This window comes from Epinephelus lanceolatus, chromosome 2, assembly GCF_041903045.1.
Source record: "Epinephelus lanceolatus isolate andai-2023 chromosome 2, ASM4190304v1, whole genome shotgun sequence".
NCBI lineage: Eukaryota > Metazoa > Chordata > Actinopteri > Perciformes > Serranidae > Epinephelus > Epinephelus lanceolatus.
The window spans coordinates 43,410,891-43,438,600 of record NC_135735.1 but is presented as its reverse complement, the minus strand read 5'-3'; the positions used below and the strand labels follow the sequence as shown (position 1 = coordinate 43,438,600).

The following is a 27,710-nucleotide window of genomic DNA, read 5'->3' as shown; positions in this document are numbered from 1 at the left end:
TAGACAAGGTAGCAGTGGGATCTCTCTCTTTCTTTTTTCATAAACTACATTAGTAGCAATAATGTCTCGAAAGAAACAAGACGACTTTCTAGATTTCAAGATGGAGATATCTGCCATCTGAAATTGTACATTTGGGTATTTTTGTTTCACTGTGACATATTTCAAGTGAAAAAAAAAAAAAAAAAACTATTACAATGCAAGTTATCATGGTTCAGGGTTCATTTTTTCAACATTTTTCATCAATGAATCAAAACTTTTATATAACTTCTATAGTATTTTATCTGATATTTGAATTACCTAAATTGAGTAGTTTAAAATGGGTGGGCCTGTAGTGGTGTAGCCAAACAATATTAAACAAGCACTTCCCAAACAAAACTGCTAGTGCTTGCAAACTTTACTCTCTCTTTGGACATTCCTGCTGCCAGCTAGCTGGATGTGCCAATAGACCAGACCAGCACAAGCAGGTACTTCACAAAACAATCAAGGCTGCACCCCTTTTGGGGAATAGACAACCACAGATCCTACAGATGTCAATACAATGTGAGGTGTGTTTGGGTTATAGATTTGACAAGTTTATATACATTTAATTCTTGTTAAACAAACACTGTTTTATAAACATGTCTAATAATGATTCTGCAACCTTGCCTAAAACTGAGCGTACACAATACCTGAATAAAATAAGGTTAATTGCTGTCATGTCCCGTCAGGCATTTAAGTGGATCAATGACCCAACACACTGGCGGTATATTATAGATATTCTGGTCACAATGCCTGGTGATTCAATCAAATATGTATATTTGTGAATAGTGAATATTCAGTACCTAATGTGCCTGAGTATGAAAGCCACCCATTTACCTGCTACACAACAGCTTTTTGGCATTTTCCTGCCTCTGTCCTGATTTAACTACACATTTCTTCAAAAGGGGGCGCGACCTTGGTAACAATGCAATGCCAGTCTGGTCTATGTATATCACGTAATACTACTGGCATTTCAACCATGATACAGCGCAGCACTAGATTTTAAATTAGAAATACAAGGAACACATTTTGTTTGACGTTAGACATGTTTTGGGATTTCTGTGAACACATTTTAAACAATAGCCAAGGCAATGTATATTCAAAATTTTTCCAAAACTTTTTTTGCATCCAGACCATTTCCACACCTGACTTTCCTGAGAATTTCATGGACATGGGGAACCCTGATGGTCATATTCCATCACCATGTTCAAATATAGCTAGTTTGGCTTGATTTAAGTTATCACCGCAGGTCTTCATCATCCAGCCAGTCCCCCTATTTTCAATATAACTGTTTAACTTAATGACTGTGTAATCACAACCACACCATCTAAGAGTTACAAGTTATGTGTAGAAGCATGTTGGAATAGACACCATAGAACAAGAAAGAAGAAAATACTTCATTGCTTACTTTTCACATGCAAAAGACAAAATGTGTCTTTTGTTTGCATTTGCAAAATCTGCTATTAAAATGGTATATTAAAACACTTCATGTCATACCCAAAAAGACATTAAAACACTTTTACATAAAAACACAATTCACAATAAAAGCTACATTAAAAGAAGCACCAGGGACTCCATGGTGAGAACTGTTGAAAGTTGAAACAATCAAGTGAAATAGTTATCTGGAAGTCCATGTAACCCATGTTGACAGACCCTGATTTGAGAATTAAGTAATTTAAGTAATTAAAACCCTTAATATACAAGAGAAACATTAATATTGTGTTTTTTTCTGACTTGAATTAGACAATAAAAGATACAGCAACAAAATATACAGTACAGGCCAAAAGTTTGGACACACCTTCTCATTCAATGCGTTTTCTTTATTTTCATGACTATTTACATTGTAGATTCTCACTGAAGGCATCAAAACTATGAATGAACACAAGTGGAGTTATGTACTTAACAAAAAAAGGTGAAATAACTGAAAACATGTTTTATATTCTAGTTTCTTCAAAATAGCCACCCTTTGCTCTGATTACTGCTTTGCACACTCTTGGCATTCTCTCCATGAGCTTCAAGAGGTAGTCACCTGAAATGGTTTCCACTTCACAGGTGTGCCTTATCAGGGTTAATTAGTGGAATTTCTTGCTTTATCAATGGGGTTGGGACCATCAGTTGTGTTGTGCAGAAGTCAGGTTAATACACAGCCGACAGCCCTATTGGACAACTGTTAAAATTCATATTATGGCAAGAACCAATCAGCTAACTAAAGAAAAACGAGTGGCCATCATTACTTTAAGAAATGAAGGTCAGTCAGTCCGGAAAATTGCAAAAACTTTAAATGTGTCCCCAAGTGGAGTCGCAAAAACCATCAAGCGCTACAACCAAACTGGCACACATGAGGACCGACCCAGGAAAGGAAGACCAAGAGTCACCTCTGCTTCTGAGGATAAGTTCATCCGAGTCACCAGCCTCAGAAATCGCAAGTTAACAGCAGCTCAGATCAGAGACCAGATGAATGCCACACAGAGTTCTAGCAGCAGACCCATCTCTAGAACAACTGTTAAGAGGAGACTGCACCAATCAGGCCTTCATGGTCAAATAGCTGCTAGGAAACCACTGCTAAGGAGAGGCAACAAGCAGAAGAGATTTGTTTGGGCCAAGAAACACAAGGAATGAACATTAGACCAGTGGAAATCTGTGCTTTGGTCTGATGAGTCCAAATTTGAGATCTTTGGTTCCAACCGCTGTGTCTTTGTGAGACGCAGAAAAGGTGAACGGATGGATTCCACATGCCTGGTTCCCACTGTGAAGCATGGAGGAGGAGGTGTGATGGTGTGGGGGTGTTTTGCTGGTGACACTGTTGGGGATTTATTCAAAAGTGAAGGCACACTGAACCAGCATGGCTACCACAGCATCCTGCAGCGACATGCCATCCCATCCGGTTTGCGTTTAGTTGGACCATCATTTATTTTTCAACAGGACAATGACCCCAAACACACCTCCAGGCTGTGTAAGGGCTATTTGACCAAGAAGGAGAGTGATGGAGTGCTGCGGCAGATGACCTGGCCTCCACAGTCACCGGACCTGAACCCAATCGAGATGGTTTGAGGTGAGCTGGACCGCAGAGTGAAGGCAAAGGGGCCAACAAGTGCTAAACACCTCTGGGAACTCCTTCAAGACTGTTGGAAAACCATTTCAGGTGACTACGTCTTGAAGCTCATGGAGAGAATGCCAAGAGTGTGCAAAGCAGTAATCAGAGCAAAGGGTGGCTATTTTGAAGAAACTAGAATATAAAACATGTTTTCAGTTATTTCACCTTTTTTTGTTAAGTACATAACTCCACATGTGTTTATTCATAGTTTTGATGCCTTCAGTGAGAATCTACAATGTAAATAGTCATGAAAATAAAGAAAACGCATTGAATGAGAAGGTGTGTCCAAACTTTTGGCCTGTACCGTATATGGCAAAGTCATACAATATGAGTACAGTGACACATTTTCTATTGTTTGACTCTGTGTTCCAGCACACTGGTTTTGAAATAAAATAGCTATGAGGTTAAAGTGATGACTCTCAGCTTTTAATTAGACAGTTTTTACATTCACACCAGGGGAAATGTGTAGGAACTGCAGCCCTGTTTATGCACAGCCCCACAATTTGAAGAGAGAGAAAATAATTGGGAAAGTCAACATAGAGTTACATAAAGTCATTTCATATTTGGTTTCAAATCTTTTGCAGTAAATAACTGAGGTTTGGTGAAATATTTGACATTTACAAAACACAGACACCAGCACAAATGTATCTTTGCTTTTTAAAGGAATCACTGCTTTGAGTCCTCTTTTCAGGGAGTAAAACATGATCATTTGAATTTATGTCAAGAGAGTCAAACCACACTGCTGTTTGGTCCTACAAGCATCTTGGTTCATTGTTCTGGTGTGTTGAGAGCCAGTGCCAGTTGATCCTAATTAGCATCGGTATGCCCCGCAAATCACCATGAAAAGGCAAGAGACTGCAGGACAATGTGCACTCACAGAAACAGAGGATGTGGAAGTAGAAGAAGCAAAAGTGCAAAGTAGTACAAGTAGAAGAAGAAGAAGGAAGAAGAAAAAAGCGAAAGTTGAACTAAGTCAAGAAATGGCCAAATTAAAGTCTAAATGTCTGGATTCCAAACATTTCAAAAATCAAACAAACAAGCAAACAAAACTGCTTCAACAGCTCTGAAGTGGAGGAACTTCTGCAAATGCACAACCTGCAAACCACCAACTTTTTGTGCATGCATGTGTTTTGAGAGAGAGAGAACCAGAGAGAGAAAGGGGAAGAGAAGGTGGAAGGTCAACTATGTCATACTATAGCCCCTTTTCCACCAACATTTCCAGGGACTTTTAATACCAGGATTTTTTTTTACCTGGGTAAAATAATTCCTGGTAATCTGTGTGGTTTGCGTTTCCATCGCACCTCAAAGTTGAGGAAAATTGATTCAAATTAGCATGATGATGTAGATGATTGGGAGTGTGCCCTGTATTTGGTGTCGCCATCTTGTTTACTGGTAACATTAGTGCTGGTGTAGAGAAAGGTTCCATTTTCTTTTGACTCTGTTAACTAGTGTGTAAAACTTGATAACTAAAAGCTTTCTGATCAGTTTAGAGTAGGTGAATTGAGTAATTGTTTCTTCACTTACTTTTTTAGAGTTACTAGTTAGTTTCTTGTATTATTCGGTTTGAGCACTGTAGATCGAACTCTTTCAAGCTGTTTAGTAAGAGTAAGAAGCCCTTTTTTTGGCATTGCCATGTTTTTCTCTCTTGCTTTGAATGGTAGAAGTTAAGGTTAGAAACTTGTCTTCTGTTTCACATTTGTTTTTTGTTCGGGAAGTTCAGGGTACATAAGTATATTTTTGTTTGTTGTTTTGGGCACTGCTCCACTCTGAGGATGAATAAACTGCTTATTTTGTTGAAATACTGAAATACTGTGTAACTAGCTTTCCTTCGTAGTGGGAAGAGTGGGGAGTCACAGCATGTTATGTCTAGGTTCCCCTAGACCGGGGACATAACAATAACTACACCCTGTAGGCTGGCAGACGTGATGACTGCATAAAGAGGAGGAACACTTTCTCCCTACAAAAAGTGATGATGCAGCATCACAAGCTCATTCAAAATGTGCACACCTCTTCCTCACTTCAAGCAAAGAAGGCAATCTGGTGATATTCTTCACTCATGTTACCAGAGTACCACGGTTACCCTTGTAAGCTAAATCTCTTTTTTTGAATATTCACTTGGTATCTCACTATGGTACAGAGCCCCTAAAGGGACATGGAAGGAAAAAAAAAATAGATGGTTAAAAAAAAAAAAAAAAAGTACTTTTGCGAGATCTCGCAAAACATTTGCAAGATCTCGCAAAAGCTTTTGTGAGATCTCGCAAAACTTTCCTTTAAGTAATGTACTTCCAGGTCAGTTTGGCCCATAGAGACTGCAAACAAACACAACAATGGAGCGCATTCACCCATGGGAGAGGCTCATAGAGTTTTATTTTGAGATTGGCCTCAAATATAAAGACATTAAATCAGTGCTCGCGAGTAAACACGGTTTTCATGTAAGTGAGAGACATCTGAAGCGACTACTTAACGCAAGAGGACACTTTCGTCGAAAAACATTCTGTGACTTGGCGGTCCTGATTGAATTCATTAGCAACCAAATACTGTACTCTGGACAGCTTCACGGTTACCGGTGGATGTTTGCTAAATGCAGAGAACATGCACTACGAGTGAGGAAAGAGGATGTGCGCTTGGTGTTGAAGGAGCCGTGTTTACTCGGGAGCATTGATTTAATGTCTTTATATTTTACAGAAGCGCATTGCATTCACTGGATAAAAAAAAAAAAAATTAGACACTTTTAGACAATTAGACAATTATGAGAAAAGATCTCGTAATTATGAGATCAGGATCTCATAATTACGAGATAAGGATCTCGTAATTATGAGATCAGGAAAGGTGCCACATTAGCCACTGCTTCGCTAAGAAACACATACTGCACATCCACGAAGGGGGGTCGGAACTAACCAGCTGCCACTCGGGTGGTGCCATCTTGACTATATCCCATATCTTTATTATAATGTGTAGTATATATTGGAAATTACGACGGAGTATTACGCTAAGCAAGGACAACAGTGCGCGCCGTATATAGGCTATTTTGATCTGGTGACAGAAAAGAACGAATTTCATTCTGCAGGGAAATGTGTGTCCTTAGCCTAATGTGCATATTGAATCTTAAATCTATGTTTTATGAAGACCCTGTGTGCGCTCAGAACTGTGGCACAAGTTACGCACCGAAATCTGGCGGAAGAAAAATAATAATAAGACGAAAAATAAGTAGCCTATGTGTGTGACATGCGCTGATGAAATGGTGGGTGATCGATGTGCCTGACATTGATTGATTTAGTTTCAGCACCACGGTAGTGGCCAGCTCCCTTTTAAGATATAAACAGAATGAAAGCGGACAAGGTTTATTACAGAACTTGTCTTGAGAAATAGCTTTCAAATTCAAGGCTCAACAATAACGATGGCCCCATTGCCCGGGGCAAGTACAACTCAAGGTCGGGCATGTAAACTAACAACTCATTTGCCCGATCGGGCAAATTGCTAAAAATAGTAAAAGTTAATAACTAATTGATAAAATAAATGTATTTTAAAACGTGCTCTTCTGCTCTGATGCAGTGGTCTCTCTGCCTGAAGTCACAGGCACAGCTGTGTAACAATGTCCTGCCCACAGCCCCCATTGATATTATTTTGCGTGATCAACGCTTCATATAATAACATAGCCTACTATTTATGGTGCTATGCCATCGTGTCATTTCTGTCTCTACATGGTCACGCGTTAACAATTCTCCTCTGCTCTCTGTATCGCGCACGGCGGAGTTCCGCCACACACACAGGTGAGCACGCTAGAGCGGCTCGGGCTGCATTTTCCTGACCAAACCTGACCCCGAGCCCGGCGCAGTTTGTCAGCTGACAAAGTTATTGAAATGCAGTATGTAAATAACCATCAACAGACGCACAGACAAACACGGCACTCATGCTGAGCTTGTGTTGCGTTCAGGCGTTGTCACGTAAATATCAACTTCCAGCACTTAAATAGGTCATAACACAAAACAGCAGCATGTCAAGTGACTTTTTACTTTATTATATTCAGTACAATTATATGTTCCTAAATCTTGAGACACCTCATATGTAAGCTAAACAGACATTTCACCTGCTCATTACTGTGCACAAATGTACTGTATGTACTTAGTCCTTAAGAGCCCTTCTGGTGCCAGTAGATACACAGAAACATCCCAGCAGGCTGTGCTTTGCAAGCATACAAAAAAGTTTTACGCATGTGAAAATTATTTTTCATGCGTGTGCTTCACCTCCACTGCTACAACTCCATCCTAGGGGAAACACTGCTGTGTGCGTTTTGTGCAACAGGTGGATGTGGTAGTCTACTGGTAGAGTAAAGAGAGAGCTAAGTAGCGTTGAAGTAGAGTAGAGCAGGGCAGAGAGATGGAAGCAAAATATATTAAACCCAGTGTTAATACAGCAGAACTGGAGAGAGTGGTGAAAAATAAATAGAGGTGGGCATGGCTCAAGTAGGGCGCAAAATTATAGACGGAGAACGATTAACAAATTTTTCACTTTAAGCCCTGACACTGTCATATTTGTGTAGGAATTAAGCTACAATACATGACATATGTTGTTTTAATTAATAAATATAGTGTGGATAAAGATTACATCACATAAAAATAACTGCAGTCTGTTAAGAAACTCTTAACAGGAGCTGGCCACTACCGCGGTGCTGAAACTAAATCAATCGATGTCAGGCACATCGATCACCCACCACTTCATCAGCGCATAGGCTAGTCACACACAGCCTACTTATTTTTCGTCTTATTATTATTTTTCTTCCGCCAGATTTTGGTGCGTAACTTGTGCCACAGCTCTGAGCGCACACAGGGTCTTCATAAAGCATAGATTCAAGATTCAATATGCACAGTAAGTACACACATTTCCCTGCAGAATGAAATTTGTTCTTTTCTGTCACCAATTAACGCCAAACAATATAAATCTGAAGTATAAAATAGATCAAAATATATACGGCGCGCACTGTTTTAATATCTCCTTGCTTTAGTGTAATATTAATGTGCTTGCTGCGGCTGTATCTGTGAGCGTTTGGTGGCTAAGAAGACTGTTAACAGTGGGTCAGCTCGATCTTACAACTCCTTCTTAGTGAAAGATCTTCTTAAGCTAAGAGCGATCTGGGAAACGCGGCCATTATCGTGTCAACATACAGGGAACATGTGTCCAGAGTTTATGACATTTACTGGGAGAGCTAGAGCCATTTGACTAAAGCTGACGTTATTACTGCTGTAGCATGATGTTATTAGGCTAAATACTACATTTCTAACAGTGTCTGAGCTGATTTATTGACACAGCATGCTTGTAGGCTGCTGTAACGTTAGGTTTACAGAGGAAATAACGGGATGTGACTTAATCATGTGAAAATATCGTTAGTGGAACAGAAACAAGCGTTAGTTAGGGGACAAGAGTCAAGAGTCACAAAGAATCATGTATGTTAAAAGTTACTTACAACCGGTGTATTTACTGTAGGCTATGTGTCTGGGGTCCTTCGCCTGTGGAACGAGTAACGTGACCACTAACTTGTCCCCAGACGAACGCATGCTTCTGTGAGGCCTATGTGTTTCACTAACGTTCTTTATGTATTACGAAGGATGTCAGACTGGCCAATCAGTGGCAGAGTTGGGCCCGGAGTCACAAACAGCGCATTTCGACTGACACAGAACCAAATCGTCAGAACACCGGCACGGTGCCGGTTCCCGAACCTAATTAAGTAGGCTACTTACAACAGCATGAAAGACAATCTGACATTCTGTTTGTTGTTGGTTATTTCCTTAAAAAACTACGACTTTATTCTCGTAATATTAGGACTTCAATCTCATTAAATAACGACTTTAATCTCATAATTCGACTTTATTCTCGTACTATTATGACTTTTTCTCAGTTATGACTTAATTCTCGAAATCTCTGATTTTTTTTTTTTTTTCTTCAATGTGGCCCTAATACTCCGTCGTACCCTAATACTCCGTCGTAATTTCCAATATATACTACACATTATAATAAAGATATGGGATATAGTCAAGATGGCACCACCCGAGTGGCAGCTGGTTAGTTCCGACCCCCCTTCGTGGATGTCCAGTATGTGTTTCTTAGCGAAGCAGTGGCTAATGTGGCACCTTTCCTGATCTCATAATTACGAGATCCTTATCTCGTAATTATGAGATCCTGATCTCATAATTACGAGATCTTTTCTCATAATTGTCTAATTGTCTAAAAGTGTCTAATTTTTTTTTTTTTATCCAGTGAATGCAATGCGCTTCTGTAAAATATAAAGACATTAAATCAATGCTCCCGAGTAAACACGGCTCCTTCAACACCAAGCGCACATCCTCTTTCCTCACTCGTAGTGCATGTTCTCTGCATTTAGCAAACATCCACCGGTAACCGTGAAGCTGTCCAGAGTACAGTATTTGGTTGCTAATGAATTCAATCAGGACCGCCAAGTCACAGAATGTTTTTCGACGAAAGTGTCCTCTTGCGTTAAGTAGTCGCTTCAGATGTCTCTCACTTACATGAAAACCGTGTTTACTCGCGAGCACTGATTTAATGTCTTTATATTTGAGGCCAATCTCAAAATAAAACTCTATGAGCCTCTCCCACGGGTGAGTGCGCTCCATTGTTGCGTTTGTTTGCAGTCTCTATGGGCCAAACTGACCTGGAAGTACATTACTTAAAGGAAAGTTTTGCGAGATCTCGCAAATGTTTTGCGAGATCTTGCAAAAGTACTATTTTTTTTTTAACCCTCTATTTTTTTTCCCTTCCATGTCCCTTTAGGGGCTCCGTACTATGGGGATATACTAGCTCTCATATTGCTAGACAAGCTTATTTACAAGACTGACTGCTAATCATTAGGCTGAAGAACCTCAAAGAAGCCCAACACTTAGTACAGTGCACCAAAGGGAGCGAAGTGACATCCAATGCATAAAACCGTGCAAAGGTAAAAGGTGAGGCACAGCTACCATGCATATATCCTAGATAAATACACCTCTAAACAGGGCCCAGGATGTTGCCATTCCCCTTGCAGAGTGAGCACCTAGTCCAGCTGAGGCCTGAGGCCCCTTGCTGCTGTAGGCCAAAGAAATGGCCCCAACTATCCAATGAGAAAGCCACTGTTTTGTGATAGGCTTCCCAGTATGAAGTTAAGCCCATGACACAAACACCTGATCTGTCTTTCTAAACCCCTGTGCTTTGTTCGCATACTGTAGTTTAATGCACGCACTGAGCACAAAGTAGGGAACCGCTCTTGTTCCAAAGAGGAGAAAGGAGGAGGGGGAAAAGGCTGCTAGGTAAAGGAAGTCAAAAACTAAATTAGGGTTCTGTGGTATGTGGGCCAGATTAGGCAGTAGCACCACCACACATGCATCTCCTATGGCAAACTGAGGAAAGTCAGGGTGCTCTGAAAATGCATGAATTTCACTGACCATCTTAGCAGACAGCAGTTCCAACAAAAGAGCAGTCTTAAGGGAGAGAGCACTTTTAGATCTACCTTATCAAAAGGCTCAAAGGCGGAGTGAGACAGCGCATCCATAACAGTTGACAATTCCCACCATGGGGCAAGCTGTTTGGACATTGGTTGCAGTCATCGAACACCCTTCATAAAACAGCTGACAAGGGGATGATGACCCCTTGTCCCCCGATGAAAACTGAAAACTCTTTTAAGAAAAGAATTCTTCCCAAAACAGCCAGTGAATGAGGCTCACTGTACTGTTAATTTGCCTCAAAATCAGAGGACTATGTATAAAGAATTACTAAAAAAAAATAGCTACTATAATATACGAATGGTACATAGGTGTAATCATACCCCTAGGTGAATTCATGCCTGCTGTGCGTAGGGTGGTTGAATTAAACTCTAGACTGTTTAGAGCAGATCAAGTTCATTTAGACAGGTTAGAATAGCTCAACAAAAATCTGGTGGAGAATAAGCAGCTGCTTGCTGGTTAAGAGAGCTGTTCTCACAATGCTTCCATACCCAGAGGGGGATCATTCGTACCCAGTGCTGGCACCTCTAAAAAAACACTTTGTAGTGGGCATTCTGCACCTGCCTTTGATCTGCTTAAGGTCTTAAGAAGTGTTCCATTAACTATGTTTTCCTCATTCTTCACATGCATATTCCTACCAACGTCCAAGTATGCCAACGCCAGAGTAGACTTTGTGATTTCTTTTCTTCTCAAAACTGACTAACAGAGTGTCATTTTCAGTTCGGCTTCAGTTGATAAATGTAAATGACTTGCAACTGTCAGATGATAAACAGCACTCCAAATCGCATATTATTTAAGTGTATTACCATTAAAGTTGAAATTTTCGAGGATTTGGGAATTTGAAATAGCTCTTCCTCTCAGTTTTTGATGTTGATGTTAGCTCAAGCTGCTACTATGCAGAGTCATTTAAGGGGCATCTATATCATTAAGCTTGTTTCACATTGTCATTATTCACGTTCACATTACTGCTGAAGCTACATATGAATACTTGAAGGATTTTATTAGCAAATCAGTACAGATAGCTATGGAAAAAAATCTCACATTTTTATACAATTTGTGCCCACAGGATCTGAAAAAAACGAAACAAAAACAAAAACAAAAAACAAGTCCCAAACTCTGTCACATCAGCAACAAATTTGAAACGACATATCGAGTTCAAGCATGTGACCAGTCTCTGGAAATATCTGCAAGTGAATAATGATCACAAGATTTGATTTTATTTCAAAGAAGGTAAAGAAAAAAAGATGACATTAATAATACTTTGTTCAGTTTCATTCTACTGATTTTTTTTGTGAATGATCACTTCAGAATCCAAGGTGTGAAGTGTGAATGTAAACAAGTTAATTCTAATCTGAGTACACTGAAATTTGAGATTGCTCTTGTGAAGTGCAAATGTTCACAACACTGGTGGTTGACAGCATGTCGTACGATGTTTTTGGTGTATCCACACTTTTAGACAAACGGTTCTTTGTTGTCCATCAAGATCTAAATGAATGACATTGCGTATGTAGACTGTCAAAACTCACTTGATATTGGAGCATCCCAGCCGTTCACCTAGAAAATGCAGCCCATTTACTGAGGAGTCCTTAGCATCGGCCCTGGTTTGATTCTGACCTGGGGCACTTTCCTGCATACTGTCTCCTCTCTCTACCCCTTTTCATGTCAATCTTCGGCTATACTATCTAATAATGGCAAAAGGCCAAAAAACACAGTCTACAAAAAAAAGGAAAGAAAGAAAGAAAATGCAGGACTTTTGAAAATCATTACAGCATAACATGTAGGGGCCAAGTTCAGGTAGCACAAATCTTCTGTTAAACAATTTTTTTTTAAAAAGGGGTGGAACTGGGGTGGGTGAATGAAGGGAGCAAAGCTTTCATGAAAAACAACAGCAAGAATGGCAGCGAGAATGGTGGCCTATAAACTGTGTAATTAAGATGCTTAAAAACAACATGTGTGTTTATTTATTCATTGTTGCAACTATAAATGTGTGCTGCTGAGCTGCTGCAATCAGCTGAAACTGCCTGGAGTCCTTACTGACTTCAATAGCTCATATAGAAACTGTATAAGTAACTAGTGAGGCAATCAATGAAGGGGAGGGAACAAGTCACACAATAATAGGTAAGTGAATTCCATGGCAGCCTAGCAGCATGGCAGATCTTATGGCTAATAAATAAGAATGCCTAACAGATTACATTTTTTGTGTATAGTAGATTATCCCACCACACAAACTAGAATGCTCAGTTTACCTAACCTGCAGGTCTTTGGACAACAGGAGAATACGAGAGAACCTGGACAAACCCATGTGAAAACATAAAGAAAATACACAGTGTGATATTCCAACCTGGTACCAGATGTCAATCAAGCTGCTCTACTTCAACTGATATCATCAGTTCATCATCATTATCATCATTATCCCAGAAGAAGGCGCCAAGCTCACAAAACTGTGCAAAAAATGTCAATCAAAATATAAAAGCATCCTTTACAGAGCAGTTAGGGAAAGACATTAAGTTGATGAGTCTGGAGGTGAAGAGCTGAAGGTCTTTGTTTTTTAATATGTGCATTACTTAATCTTAAATGAGACATGATGTAGATGAAAATGGCATAAATCCATGCATTTCTTGGAGACTTTTGATGCTCACTTGGCTGTGGCATCTTGTTTCCTGTCATGTACAACTCTTTGGAAAGTGATGGAAAATAAACGGAGAGTTGTCAGGACAAATGAGCATCAGTATATAGAAAAATACATACGTTTGATGTTTTATGTTTGTTTTTGATATTGGCTCGTTAGGACTGCAATGGAGAATTGTTTTCAGGCAAGAGAGATCAAAGAGGAAACCCAGGTGGGAACCCAGAACACTGTTGCTGCACTTCCCACCATAACAAGCTAACGACACCAATAAAACAGGTGAGATAGGTTTCCTTCTTTCTGCTGAATGAGATAAACAGATGCTTCGTTGTCCATTTCAAAGACATGTACACAAGCATAATATGCATTTAGCATGTAACAGTTAGCATGCTTTTCCTAAGAAATAACCCAAGGTGAGATTTAATAAAAACTGATTTGAGTTTACGGATGACAGCTATAGTTCACAGTATTTACAGGTGTCAGAAGTGAGTTGTTCTAAAATGAGTTTCTTGTGCAGGGTGAGTCCAACATATTTGACACACTGCTCTTTCTTAACAGTTTTATAAATGATGCCACTCGGTTTGTGTACTATGTTGTGTGCAGAGACAATGTCCCACATTTTGACTGACATATTTGATTTACTGGAATTTAACGTAGGCTTCAGCCAAAACACAGCCAGAGGCAGAACGCCTGCCTGCAACCAACAAGTGTCCCATATGGGATTTCTCTGTGGCTTGACTTATTCAGTGCCTCTGTAGTGTGCTTGCTCTTTGGTGATTTGCGGTTGGTTAGATTATGTTATGTAGACTATGTGCATGTCAATCAGTCAAGCTATACAATGGGAATACAGTCAGCAGATCAACCAACAAAACAACCAGACTATAGGGGATTTATTGTGTCTACCTTAAGTACTGATATGGATAGAGGGCTTAAGAAAAGAGTGACCTACCTTTTGTTTGTGTGCGGCCAGATAACCATGGATTTTCTCAGGCTGGAGGAAGGAGGGGCCACCGTGCACAGCAAAGCGAACATCCAGCATTCGCTCCTTCACATCCATTAGGCTAAAGATGTTGACATCATCAGGTGGAACGGAAAGCATCTCAGACAGGAAGTCCACCAGCAGCTCGTAGCGGCTCCGATGCTTCCCTCTCAGTTCAATGAACTCTTTTGCTGTGATGTCTAGGAAACACACACACACACACACACACACAGGCGATTGGAATCGTAGAGTGTAACGAAGTGGCCTCATTATTTCCATCCCTGCTCAAGGATAAATCCAGTTATTTTCGAACTGGGCCCAAGTGCTAAACTAAAAAATAGTCCAGAACACTCAAGACTGGAGCTGTGATGATAAATTATTGAAAATGGTTCACGATGTCGGACAAAATCTTTTGTTTGGTGGGTCGATTTGTGTCTCTACTGTATATGTCCTGCGCGCGTGTGTGTGTGTGTGTGTGTGTGTGTGTGTGTGTCTGTGTGCACGTACACACAAAGGTTGTGATTGGAAGTTTGATTTCAATACTAACTGTGCCAGTCAAAGGTAATTACACTCTTGACAAATTAGTGGTTCAATTTCTAATCATACTCTGCAGCAGGCTTTTAAGGAAAAAGGAAATCTTGCTCTTGCTGTTTTATTTCACAAAAACAGTCCTGCACCAGTGGCTTAGCATGTTAGTCATGTCCATAAAAACAGGTGCAAAAACAAGATGAGCTTTAAGATTAATCTATGACTGACTGACCTTTGTCAAGATTAAGAACAGGTCTGATGTGTCATGGCTGAGACCAGACCAAAGACCACCAGAAAACAGTTTGGAGCCTATTATAATAGGGGCGGCAGTGGCTCAGTCCATAGGGACTTGGGTTGGGAACCGGAGGGTCGCCAGTTCGAGTCCCTGTCCGGACCAAAATATGGAGCGTGGACTGGTGGCTGGAGTTTACCTCCTGGGCACTGCTGAGGTGCCCTTGAGCAAGGCACCGAACCCCCCAACCGCTCAGGGCGCCTCACCAAGGGCAGCCTCCTCACTCTGACATCTCTCCACTTTGTGCATGTATAGGTCTTGTTTGTGCATGTGTGTGTCTTTTGGACCTGTGTGTAATTGACAAGCAAGAGTGAAAACATTGAATTTCTACAGGTATGAATTTTAGACATGGGGACCACCGTGATAATTATGGATCTGTTTGATGGTTGTGACAGCCTGGACTGGAGTAGACAAGTCAATAAGACAGCAATAGAAATGAGAAGACAGAGAAGAAGAAAAAGAGGGAGAAGGAGGAACAGAAGAAGAAGAAGAAGAAGAAGAAGGAGGAGGAGGGGGAGGAGGAGGAGGAAGAAGAGGAAGAAGAGGAAGTAGAAGAAGAGGAAGAAGAAGAAGAAACAAAGGCAAGGCACATGGAACCCTTAGGTTTGAAGGATGGTTGGTCTTGGGTAAAATTTTGGGTCTGAAATTTTTGCCAAGTCAGGTCATAAAGATAAAGCAAGCCAAACTGAAATTCCCTCTGGTTTGTGTTTAGCCCCACAATATTTGTGATTTTTGGAGCTCCCACTTGAATGCGTGCCGCTTATGGTCTTATGGTTTATAAGGTCTCAACCTGACCTGCCCTATGCACCCATAAACATCCTGAGCACAGAGAAAAAGAGAGAAAAATAGGAAAATACAAGCAGGGGGCAGGGTTTCTGCCAATAAATACATTGCCACATACTTCTTCTGGGTCATAAGTGATGACTGAGGGTCATTACTTTTGTACAAGTCTATTCATTGATTTTTAAAGAAACTCCAGCATAGTATGTGTGATGAAATGCTAAACCACTTTTATTACCAGGGCTCTCTTAAGAATAAGATCCCCTTGTCTTATTGAAATTACTTGTTCAAATAAGGGTAAAAAAAAAAACCCTCTTTCCTATGTGTGTGCAACTCATTATTTGCTTTTACACTAAGGCCTGTGTCAGTGACAGGCTAACACACTCTCATTTAAAATTTACGTTGCAATAGTCTTTGGAAACTGTAATTGTTGTAAGCCATGACAACTACATGAGGGCTGCTTTTGTTTTTGCCTTGTGAGTCTGGGTGCGTGTCATAATGGCAAACTGTGATCCTGGTGACACCTATTTGAGCAGAAACTACCACAGAAGCCACCTGAGTATTTTGCCAGGTGTTTATGTCTGTGGGCAGAAATTCTCAACCTTACTGTGTCATAACTGAGCAAGATGCAGTCAGTCACAATGAAGGTCAAGAATAAAGACGGGTGTGGTCCAAGCAAGGGTACTTGAGGTAGAGGGGAAGGAAGAGGGAAAGGGCCATTGCCCCCCTTCCACTTTACGCCCCTGGTCCACATTTGTTTTAAGACACAGATTGCTGTATTGCGGCTGGAGTGATTCCATCACAAGATTGTCTATAGTTCCTCCCCTCTATGGTTGTCTAGAAGAGGTCCGTTCCTGATGTCATTCTGATGTGAGAGATGGGGGAGAAAATATACAGCCCTCGTTGTCTGTAAAAATGCATTCCAAAGTTCAGCTAAAGCTAATATGAGGCCTCAGCCATCTCAGTTACCCAAATCAAGTGGGAATCTCCAACAGTTATTGTCTTGTTAGCATGAAATTCCCTCCTTATGATTTCATGAAAGTGTTTTTTATGCTAAAAAGACCACTTCGGAAAACACTCAAGGACAATAAATCTGCCCTTATCGCTTATATTAAAATCACATTACTAAGGGATGTCTTATGGGCCAACATGGACAGGAAAAGAAAGTTCTGTGACCAAAAGTTGTTTATTATACATGTGGGCATGTGGGTGTTGTTTTAAGACAGACTTGAAAAAATATGAGCCTATCCTCCAGCTTGAGGACTGAATCCAAGGACTACCACGTACTGCCCTTCGTCATAAAAATGTCTTCATAATCAGCATTCTGAGACTCAGACTGGTTCTCACAGAGACAGACATACAAGAACACACACACATATATATAAAAAGGGTTGGGCAGGGTGATTAGGTTTGTGAGTGTGTAGAGGGAGACAGAGCCTAGGCATTAAGAGACAAAACAGGGGGCTCAGAATGGGCTCAGCGGATACAGCGTGAGGGATCGAGGCTAATGTCAGCTCCCATCAGTCAGTCCAGCGGGAGAAACAAGGACACAGGCAGACAGAGAGACAGTCAGGAGGGATGGGGGCTGGGGGGGAGAGGGTAGTAACTCCTAACGCAGAGTGGCAGCCTTTGCACCTGGCTTTGATCCAACCTCACAATTCACCACTGCTTTCTCCTTCCCAGAGGCTTCATTGGAGTTGAGGCGGTGGTGCACAGACTCGCTCCTGCCCATAGGTTTGTGATCTCACACAAATAGGTGCAAAGCAGGGATAAAATATGCTACTCATATAGCAGTGCTGTTGTGAGAAAAACTGAGACAAAGCAGTGAGAGAGAACAAACACTATTATGGTCTTTGTGCGGTTTGTTGAGCTTCCTCCTGAACAAAGTCTCAGCATGACAGAAACACAGTGGAGCCATTTTTAAAGGTGCGCTTTGGACCAAGTCAAGTGAAAAAGGATTTGTTTTTCCAGGACTTTTGAAGTTATGAAAACCACAAAGGAATATGTTTGATAGGAACCAAACATTTAACATGTTTCAACAAAAAAGATAAAGATGATGACCCGATGTTACTGTATTTCCTCTCCACTGAAAGACAACTTTTGTCCCTTCCCATGAAATTTTACTTAAGAAATACATTAATACTTGAGAAGTAACAAGTAGATACTTTAAAAATAGAGAAATAACATCTTCTTAAAACAAAACAAATAGTAAAAAAATAAAATACTGCAAAAAAGTGAGGACAAAATTATCTTAGTAATAATATGGCATGTCTATACAAGTTTCTGTACGCTGCCTTTCTCTGTATGACATTACAGACAACGCAGGTAGCTGATGAGGCAGATAAAAACACATTGATAATTTGCATAATTACCGTTTGCAGTACTACACAGATGGCGCTCAGCTGAAACATAAATATCTCCTACCTTAACTGTATTCAATGTAGGTTGTTTTCTATAAAACCATCTCTATAATTCATGATTTACTTTCATTTCTAATAAAATAATGGAGGAGAATCAACAAATGTTTAAGATTTAAAGGTTCTGAGGGTAAAAAATACTTTTGTATACAGAGCTGCAACTGAATGGAATACACTTTCAGTATCTCTGAAACTCACTGAAGCAGAGAGAAACTTAAAGCAGGCTGAGAAGAAATGGCTGTCAAAAGGAAAAAATAATTTCTGTATCTGCCCTGTGATTTGAATACACTCCAAAATTGAATGGGTTCTTTTTTGTGCCATGCTACACCCTTCCACCAAGTTTCATGAAAATCTGGAGAGTGTTTTTTCTGTAATCCTGTTGACAGACAAATAAACCGAACCGAAACATTACCTTCATGACAGAGGTAATAAGCCTTTGGACTTGTAATGTAATTAGGTCCTTGACAATTTGTAGGTGTATGTGATAACTGCTTTCACATAAGCCAATATTACGTGTATTTTATAACCGTCAAATAAATCTGTCTATGGTTTTAAATTTCTTTTCAGGAGCTCATTCAGTGATTAAAGGAACAGCTCAGGGGAACAGTGCTGTCTTGCCCAAAATCAGATGTGATAGCTGACTTCAATCACTGTCAAGCAAATACACCAACAGATCCAGGGAGTTTTAATTGACTGCAAAGACGGCAGTCAGTTTGACAGCAATGTAAATTGAAAATCTTTTGAGTTCTGGACTGTTGGTCAGACAAAGCAGGCAACTAAAGGATGTCACCTTGTGCTCTAGGAAACTGTGATGGGTGTTTTCTTTTGACATTTAATACAATACTTACAATACTTTTTTTTTTTCAGTTAAAGTAAAGGGGTATGCCAGTGATGTAGCAGTGCACTTCAACAATGTTGGAGAACTTAAACACAGAGATAGTCAAAATGGAACACAGGTTGTAATACTGTGACTTTTATAGCGTGTTTACACCTGGTATTAACATGCGTCTTGGATGATCTGATCATAAGTGTACAGCTCTGTCTGTCTGTTCACGCCTGCCATTAGAATGCGTCTCCAGTGACCACTCTTAACTGGATCTCACTTCCCCAATCTATATGCAAATAAACACGAAATCATTTCATTCACCATTGTTAGGAGACTACTGCTTTGGGAGTACGAGCTTTGTGTTGGAGACTTAGTGAGAGTCTGCTGCACACACAGGGACAGGGCTAACTGTGAGCATCACACGGCTAACGTTACCTAATGAAAAATAATGGGTTTAACGACATTTCAGTGTCTGTGTGACTTAACAGCCCCTGCTTCGTTAGCTCATGCTCACCCAGCAGATATTGAACTGGAGCCGTTTCCCTGGGGGGAAAGTCACTCATCTAAAGCTGCATCTAAAGCCTAGTTCACATTACATGATTTTCACCCCGATTTTGACGTCACAGAGGATCTTGAGAGCCACCTTGGGTCGGAGGTGAGTCGGCAGATAGTCTGCCACGACGAGTCCTCATGTGTGAACAAGCCTATGAGCAAGTCGCCCCCTCGTCTGCGACTGAGACTGGATACCTGGCATGCTAGAAAACTAGAGAAGTCTGACACGACTGACAAAGAGCATCAGCCAATGAGGTGTATGGCTCTACCAGCCCCAGCAAGAAATCAAAGTCCTCCGCTTTCATCCGTAGCATTTCCCGAAAACCCGTTTCATCATTCAGCTATGAAAGCTACAATAATCCGGGTCAGAATACATGCATAGACTATACAGACAGTACAATGCAAGCTAACAGGCTGGCGGCACAGTAGCAACCGAGTTTCATTCATAGTAGACTTGCATCAATTAATCGGCAGTGCTCAGAATTGGGCTGATTTTAATGTGATTGGCCATGACCTGCAACCTGCCGGTCAGTCTAAAATATGCTGATTTAAAACGCCAGTCAAATTTCCGGTGTGCCACATGACTGAGGTCAAGCAACATTAGCAGCGCACACACACGCACATGCAACTCATGGCTTGGGCGATGTGAAGTGAAACATGGGCAGCTTCTCACCTTAATCATTCATGCACACACATCAAAAGAGAGAAGGAGAAAGTTGATAATTGTCCGTGTTAAACTTAACTGTTGAGCTCTCATTGCTTCACTGTGCCGCTTGAAACTGATGAGGTGTGTGTCCACGTGCCGAAGATGTGCGTGTCCGCGTGCTTACTGGCAGGCGCGGACACAAGATCTGTGTGAATTTTCCACAGGAGATATATTTACTTTTTTGTCTATTCAAGAAATTACCCACAAATGCTATACACCAAGAATTATTATTTTATTTATCTGTTTTTATTCATGTATGCCTTTTATACTTATTTATTTTAATACTGTACCTAAAGATTTATTTGAGCAAAAAGGAAAATGTTTCTTAACCTGTGTCACTGTTTTTGTTTCTTTGTTTGAGATGATTATTGAAAAGCTGGTTGCATCTTAGTTAAAATGTTCTAATAAAGCAAAGATAGAAATTATTGCAATATCTTGTGTGTTGTGTGCAAAATCGGAATCGGCCATCCAAACACTGCAAATTTAGAAATCGGTATCAGTCCAAAAAATTGTAATCGGTGCAAGTCTAATTCATAGAACTCACCTCCAACTCTCTCTACAGAATTGACAACCCACGCAATCCGAGTGCAGCAACCCATTCCTTCACCCAAATCCTTTTCTTCTTTTCCTGTTTCTTCTCAGCGCAGAGCAGAGCGCAAACGACCTGCAGACCTCCAAGCTGTTGGACATCCATGTTGACAAGTAGCGCCGGCGAACTTCATAATATCCTGTTTTGTTCACGTGTGACAAAGCGTAGTTTGGTGACGTCACTGCGCTATCTGGGGCTCTGTCGGCGAGGGCTAGGTGGAGAAATCTTGTGGTGTGCACACACAGGTCGTAACGCAGTTGGCAAGGCTCCCGATGACAGAAACACACATTGCCAGGTATGAATGCTCAAAAGATTACGATAGTCTCCGTGACTTAAGACTGGTCGGCCGGTCGTGTAATGTGAACTTGCCTTAACCTATGTAACTGCGGTAACAGAAAGCTTTCTTGTCTCCTGGGGACGTCAGCCGAGAAGGCTATGTTTCAGTGTGGCCCAGAACACATTAACGTACACACTGCTGAATGAGGCCATGTACAGCCCAGACCTACTCAGAAAGTGGTCTGAGTAATCAGATCTCAAGTTGCAATGAAAACACATTGGCTGCATTCACAGCTGTACTTACAGCTGTCTGCTTGTGATCCGATCACCCAAAGCACGTGTTAACACCAGGTGTAAACAGGGCTTTCAGAAACAGGGCTGAATCAATCTCTATAAAACCCTGGATTCTACATTTCCCATAATGCAACTTGATAGCATCTTTTGTTACATGCAGTTACACCTGCAGTTTGATACACTGGCTTTCTGTTATAAATGTATGTTCTTTTAGCCTGAGCAAAGACAACTTGATGACAGGAGTTTACACAAGCAGAGTAGTAGTCCTCATGACCTGTAAACTGACTGGTGTGTAGAACTGGTGCACTGCCCCTCTGATTGATAATGAAAATAGTCACTGCTTGCAGCCATACTCCAATGGATGTGGATGTGGCGCTTTTAATGGCATGCTGGTGCGCAGTACAAGATCTTAACATCTTCCCCCGTCCACAGAAAAGAGAGGAGAAAGACAAGGAAATTACATTTTGTGGCATTTCTGATATTTTTCATGCCTTTATTTTAGCTGCTCTTTTAATAGAACATACCAAGCTCATAAACTGACAGACAGTCAGAGGGGCAATATGAGTGATGTCTAAAGGGTCAGATCAGTGAGGAAGATGAAGGAAGTTTTAGGCATCTCCGATACAATCACTGCAGCAGCAAACTAAGATATATTCTCAATTTCTGTGTATTGATCCCACAATGCACATACCTCAGAGAGCAGACTGGTGTATGAAGAGAGCTCTTGTGTTAAAGGACAGTCTCTTGGCAGAACAGTTGATAATGTCCTTCTCCTTCATCATGTAACACAAACCACATCAGTATGAAGTGTATGTACTCATCGTGTACTTGTAATTGTGCTTTCTCCCTGAGCACTATGCATTTCACTCTAAGCTACTGTTTTGTGGACATTTCAAGGACTTTTTGTTTACCACATTTTTTACCTTTCCATCAATATTGAGAAAGAGAGAGAGAGAGTGGGAGAGGGAGGTAGCCTTAATCTCAGCAAGGCAGACTTAACTAGTGCTTTCTTTGTGCGTCCTCATTGCATTCCACATTTGTTCTTGAAATGGGATTTAGAATGTCAAGGAGGGTGTAAGTAATGCTATAAGTAGAATATTTTCATAATCCCCGAGACTGAGAATCAATGAGACTGTTTACTCCAAAGCTCCACATGGAAAAATAAAATCCTGGAAATGGCTTCTGTTACATATCCTCCGCACACACACACCACAGTTTTGGTAGCTTGCCTACACCTCAGGATGATCTCAAAGTCATTAATCCTTGATATTACATTTTGCTTTGAAACCTCAAACTTACATTTTAGGAGAGTTTGTTCCTTGCTAAACTGCAGGTTTAAAGTGATTTTGACACTGTATTCACAGCAGAGGCTGAAACCAGTGCTCTCTAGCTCTCCATTTAAGTCCCTTTGTTACAGCCAGGGCATATTAAATCAATACACTCTGTCACTAACAACCCTTTGATGACAGTGTTGCCATTTAAAAATCTACAATGAAGTGACCCCCCATTAGGGAAAAGTTGTTGACAAATTTGACCTTAATATAAAGTAAGTGGAGAAAAAATAGTTTCAGTTGCAAAAACAAATAAAATTGAGGGCAGTTTCTTTCATTTTGATTTCCATTATTCATCTTAAACACACATTTGCTCATGTACATTTTGTGAATGGATTCAATTCCCTTACACAAATATTGAAACGTGGGCGCCAGCTGTTCTCCACCACGCCATCTCTGGGTTTGGTGCACATTAATTTACCTCAGCTCCGTTTTCAGAATGAGAAGCAAATCCTTTTATCTACTTATATGAGGCTTGACTCTCCCTTCCATCCTCTCCTTTCCTTCTTTCTCTCCCTCTGCTCTCCTCCCATCTTTAGAGTGCACCCTCTGGCCTCCCCGTCTGCTTCTATTTCAATATCTCTGAAATCATAAAAATCCTTCAGCCATGTCCCATTTCTCTAAAGCGAATTTAATTCTGAGCAGACAGCCGATGTGCTGTACATCAGGTAATGATGGATGCTGCTCAACATGTGAGGAGAATGTGCTGGCTGAGCAAAACCTCTCTACTAATTATTTTGCCAGCATAAGTAATGGAAACAGGCTTTTCTGTCTGTGCGCCAATGACAACTGAGATCCCATGAGTCAGGGGAGAGGGATTAATAATGGGTGTAATCTTTTGCTAAGGAAACATCTTTAACTGAGAGTGTGACAGTCCTGTGAAACACTGCAAACAACTAGAGCAAACACTAATCAGCACTCATTAATTTTCTATGACTGGAGAAAAGTACGCAAATAATGACCACATTCTCCAACTCTCCCTTGTCAGCACTATTGAAGGGATAGTTTGGATATTGTGAGGTGGGGTTGTATGAGGTACTTATCCAAAGTTGGTGTATTACCTACAGTAGATGGCGATTAGCACGACCCCAGTTTGGAGAAGCAGGCAGGAGTACCAACACAGAAGCAAAGCAATGTACTGCTGGGGCAGCAGTAAATCATATTTTAGCCACTTAAGAAAATCAGTATCACTTTAAAAGTAAGCTATGTTGAAAATATTTTCACTGTTTTACCATAACATTAGACAACCTTTTCTGATAGGAAAGCCATTTTCGGCTTCAGTTTCCCATCTACGACAAAATAGATGACAAAACTGTAAACTGAAAAGAGGTAGTTTGGATTCATCACAGTCACACAATAACACAGACAAACTAACTGATTGGGGTAGTGGCAGATCAGCTAGCTTTTTGTCAATGAATTTCGGCTTTGTAGAAAGTGATATCGCTGCTTCAGTTTCCATTCAGTTCTATGGTAGTACTCCTGCCTGCCTCTCCAAACTGGTGACAAGGTGACTGCGGTCTACTGCATGTAACATACTGACCATGGATCAGTAAAACTCAACTTCAGAAGATCCAAACTATTTCTTCAGTTGAGCACGTTTTTTGGCAATATTGACATTTATCAGCTAATCACAAATTAGTATCGTCATGGGTCCTACCTGTCACTGCAGTAGCATGAAGGGGTCAAGCACTTTTGCGTGAATTTCAAAACAAAAGGGATACAGAGGACCGGCAGATGAAAGTGAAGGACAGTTTTTTGTGGACCTCGGAGTATCAGGATTTACAGTGTCAGCCTTAATGAGGAGAAAGGTCAGTCTCAGAGTAAGTTATCACACTTCTGTGTAATGTTCAGAACTATGACTTAATTGCCCTTTACAGCATTCTGCATACATATCTGGTTGAAAGGGTGACTGAAACAATGCACAGACATTAATAAAGAACTGGTGGACTGTGTTTACACCAAAGACAATGATGAAAATATGACCCCTATTTGCTGCTCTGACAAAACCTGATGTGCGGTATGTTATAAATATATTAGAATACTGTCAATTAACCAGACATAAAGTTATTTGGCCAAACATCTTAACTGTAGTGTCACTGTCTAGTGTTTAACCACATCCCAAGGTCTTTTTCTTAGGTAAAATCATAACAACTCAGCTACCTCAATTAAAACTAAGTATGGAACTATAATCCTAACAATATTATCACACTTTAACATTTGACTGATGTCATTTACAAGAAGGAGCGACTGTTGAAGAATCTGCATCTGTGAAACAGCAAGGACTCTGGACAACAGACTGAATGAAAACAGTCAGCATCAGCTGTCTGAACTCCAGACCAAACCCATACTCTGCATTGACTTGGAAGGGACCAAAGATCAAGGAGGACATTCACAAGTGACACCACAGACCATTTTTGACTAGACAGAGACAGGTGTGTGTGTGTGTTTCTGTAGAGTCAATCTTACCTGCCAGGCGGAGAGACCCTGAGTTGTAGATGGCCTCGTCTCGCAGCTCCCTTACGTGCACCGTGACAGAAGAGATGGCGTCTGGCCAAACTCCATCAGACACACGGACCTGGAATTGATATATGCCAGGTGGGGCATTCTCCTTGATGATCAGGAAGCCTGTTCGCTTGTTCAGGATAAAGTAACTGAGGAAAAGAAAAAGTACACAGCAGTTAAAAAAATGTACATTTAAACTCCAACATTTTAGAGCCATTGTTCCAATTCACACAAGCCAAGCCCTGTGCAGGCATAAATAATTTTAACCTATCACCCTCATGAATCAATACTCAGAAAATTTTCAGCCAAAGGCCAACCTGGTGAGCGCACACAAACAAGTCACTCACTCCTTAATCCACTTTTATGTAGTGACTTAAATAGCAACCTTCCACACAACAAATTCTTGAAGAAGTATTTACTACTAATAAGCAACACTGAAGCGTTCTGGAACAACTGAGGTCATTCAAGTTGCCGCCTCATGCAGCTATCTCCTGGCTACCGCAGATCCCCAGAAGGCTTGATCACAAAGCTTGACCAGGGTGCAAGATTGGCTGGTGTGTTTGCAACATCCAATTTCACCACAGGCGTACAGTGCGACTGCTGCGTTGCCCAGCCTGAGTTATTTTCTTATGGCTCGGAGCCTGAGAGGGTCAAGCTGCTGAATCCATAGGACTGACTGCTGGCGTGGTACCGATTAGTCATTAGGCTATTACAGGCATCTCAGTGAGTCTGCAGAGATCAGTAGTCTCAGTTATTTGCCCATCAGGGGTCGGCATGGTAAGTGGCTGAGTGGAAATAAATGCTCAATATGACTGCATGCTTATTGTCGATTGGGCCAGAGTCAGCTGGACCCAAAACTATACAGTAAGTCATGGTTCGCTCCTCTCATATAGCAACTCATATTATCCATAGGCTTTGCTGTTGGTATTCAATGTTGGTGTCCCAGCAGGGCACGCAGGCCTCTAACAATTTAACATGAGACTAGAATTACCATCTGGCAGTTTTATGCTCTCACATACCAGTCAAGTTGCACTTACAGTTTACATCTATGAGTGTGAGAACATGGATGCTTCATACACATCTTCTCCCCGGCAGCACAGAAGATCTATACAACCAGCAACCAGAATATTATCACCAATTCAGTATTTGACCAATGTCTCCCCTTCTGTTCCTGAGATATGATGTTGAGTAATCGCAAGAAAAGTGTTTTTGTAGAACATTACAATGTTTCAGTGAATCTGACCTTTGACCTTTTGGATATAAAACAATCATCACTTCATCAGTTTTTTTTTGTTAGACATTTGTGTGAAATTTGTCATAATCATCATATGAATTCTTGAGTAATGACGAAAATAGTGTTTTGTGAGGTCACCAAAGTCTAGCTGGTTTATTTTTGAGTCCAACTGGACGTTTGTGCCAAAGTTGGGGAAAGTCCCTCAAGGCCTTCTTTAGATATCACATTCACAAGAATGAGATAGATGCAAGGTCACAGTGACCTTGACCTTTGAACACCAAACTGTAATAAATTAATTCCTAATTCAAAGTGGATGTTTGTGACAAATTTGAAGAAAATACCTCAAGCATTTTTGAGATATCGATTTCACGAGAATAGGACGGACGGATGTCAGATAGACAACCTAAAAACATAATGCTTCCAGTTACAGCTGTCACCGGCATGGAGGCATATAAATGATTTTCAACATGGACCCATTTTATCAGGCGCATATGGTTGGTTGTGTCCAATGTGAAAAATAATAGGATCTGCTTGGTGAAAGGTGAAACTCATAGACCTGCTTGAGGGCTATGCCTGTTTCCATAGAACCATTATTACATCACATCATTAAATAACAGTTCAGTATCACTGAGAATTACATCCATATCACGTTTCCACGCCTCCAGATTTGCCAACATTAAGTGCCAACAGAGGAAGTAGTGTGCCCTTAATGTAGTGAAGTGAAAAGTCAGGGTGGTGGATAGGATAGTCATGTAGCAAGTCTGACAATTATGAAGAACGTTGGAGTCTGCATTACTTCATATACCTGCAGATGACGTTCACATTTTTATTAACCCTAACCATGATTTTTTCCTTACCTCAACAAAGTGTTTAAGGTGCCCAAACCTCTAACTTTAACAATTTTGTAGCTGTCATGCTCCTATATTGCAGAAAGCCAGAATTTAGAAAACATCAGCATTGACCACAAAATAACCTTGTAATTAGGGATGTCCTGCATAAATTGGTTTGGCCCTGATCCCATTCAGACTCCTTGAATTGGAAATCTGCCGATACCAGATCCGATCTGATGCTTATATGCTACTTAAATATGCACAGTTTCTGATACAATAAAATAACAGCAGTAACCTCCTAAATCTTACAAACCCTCTTTTTGACAAGTTACTTGATCCAGAAACTGGA

At 40.7% G+C, this 27,710-nt stretch overlaps 1 protein-coding gene across 1 annotated transcript in view; it reads right to left on the bottom strand.

Moving 5' to 3' along the window:
- The window catches only part of LOC117250859 (neural-cadherin), a 460,454-nt gene that overhangs the window by 157,878 nt on the left and 274,866 nt on the right, over positions 1–27,710 (bottom strand). Inside the window, exons 24-25 of the mRNA XM_033616852.2 lie at positions 25,262–25,446; positions 14,175–14,404 (exon numbers count right to left, since the gene is read on the bottom strand). Of these exons, the coding sequence (XP_033472743.2) occupies positions 14,175–14,404; positions 25,262–25,446 (415 nt within the window). The remainder of the gene's footprint in view (positions 1–14,174; positions 14,405–25,261; positions 25,447–27,710) is intronic.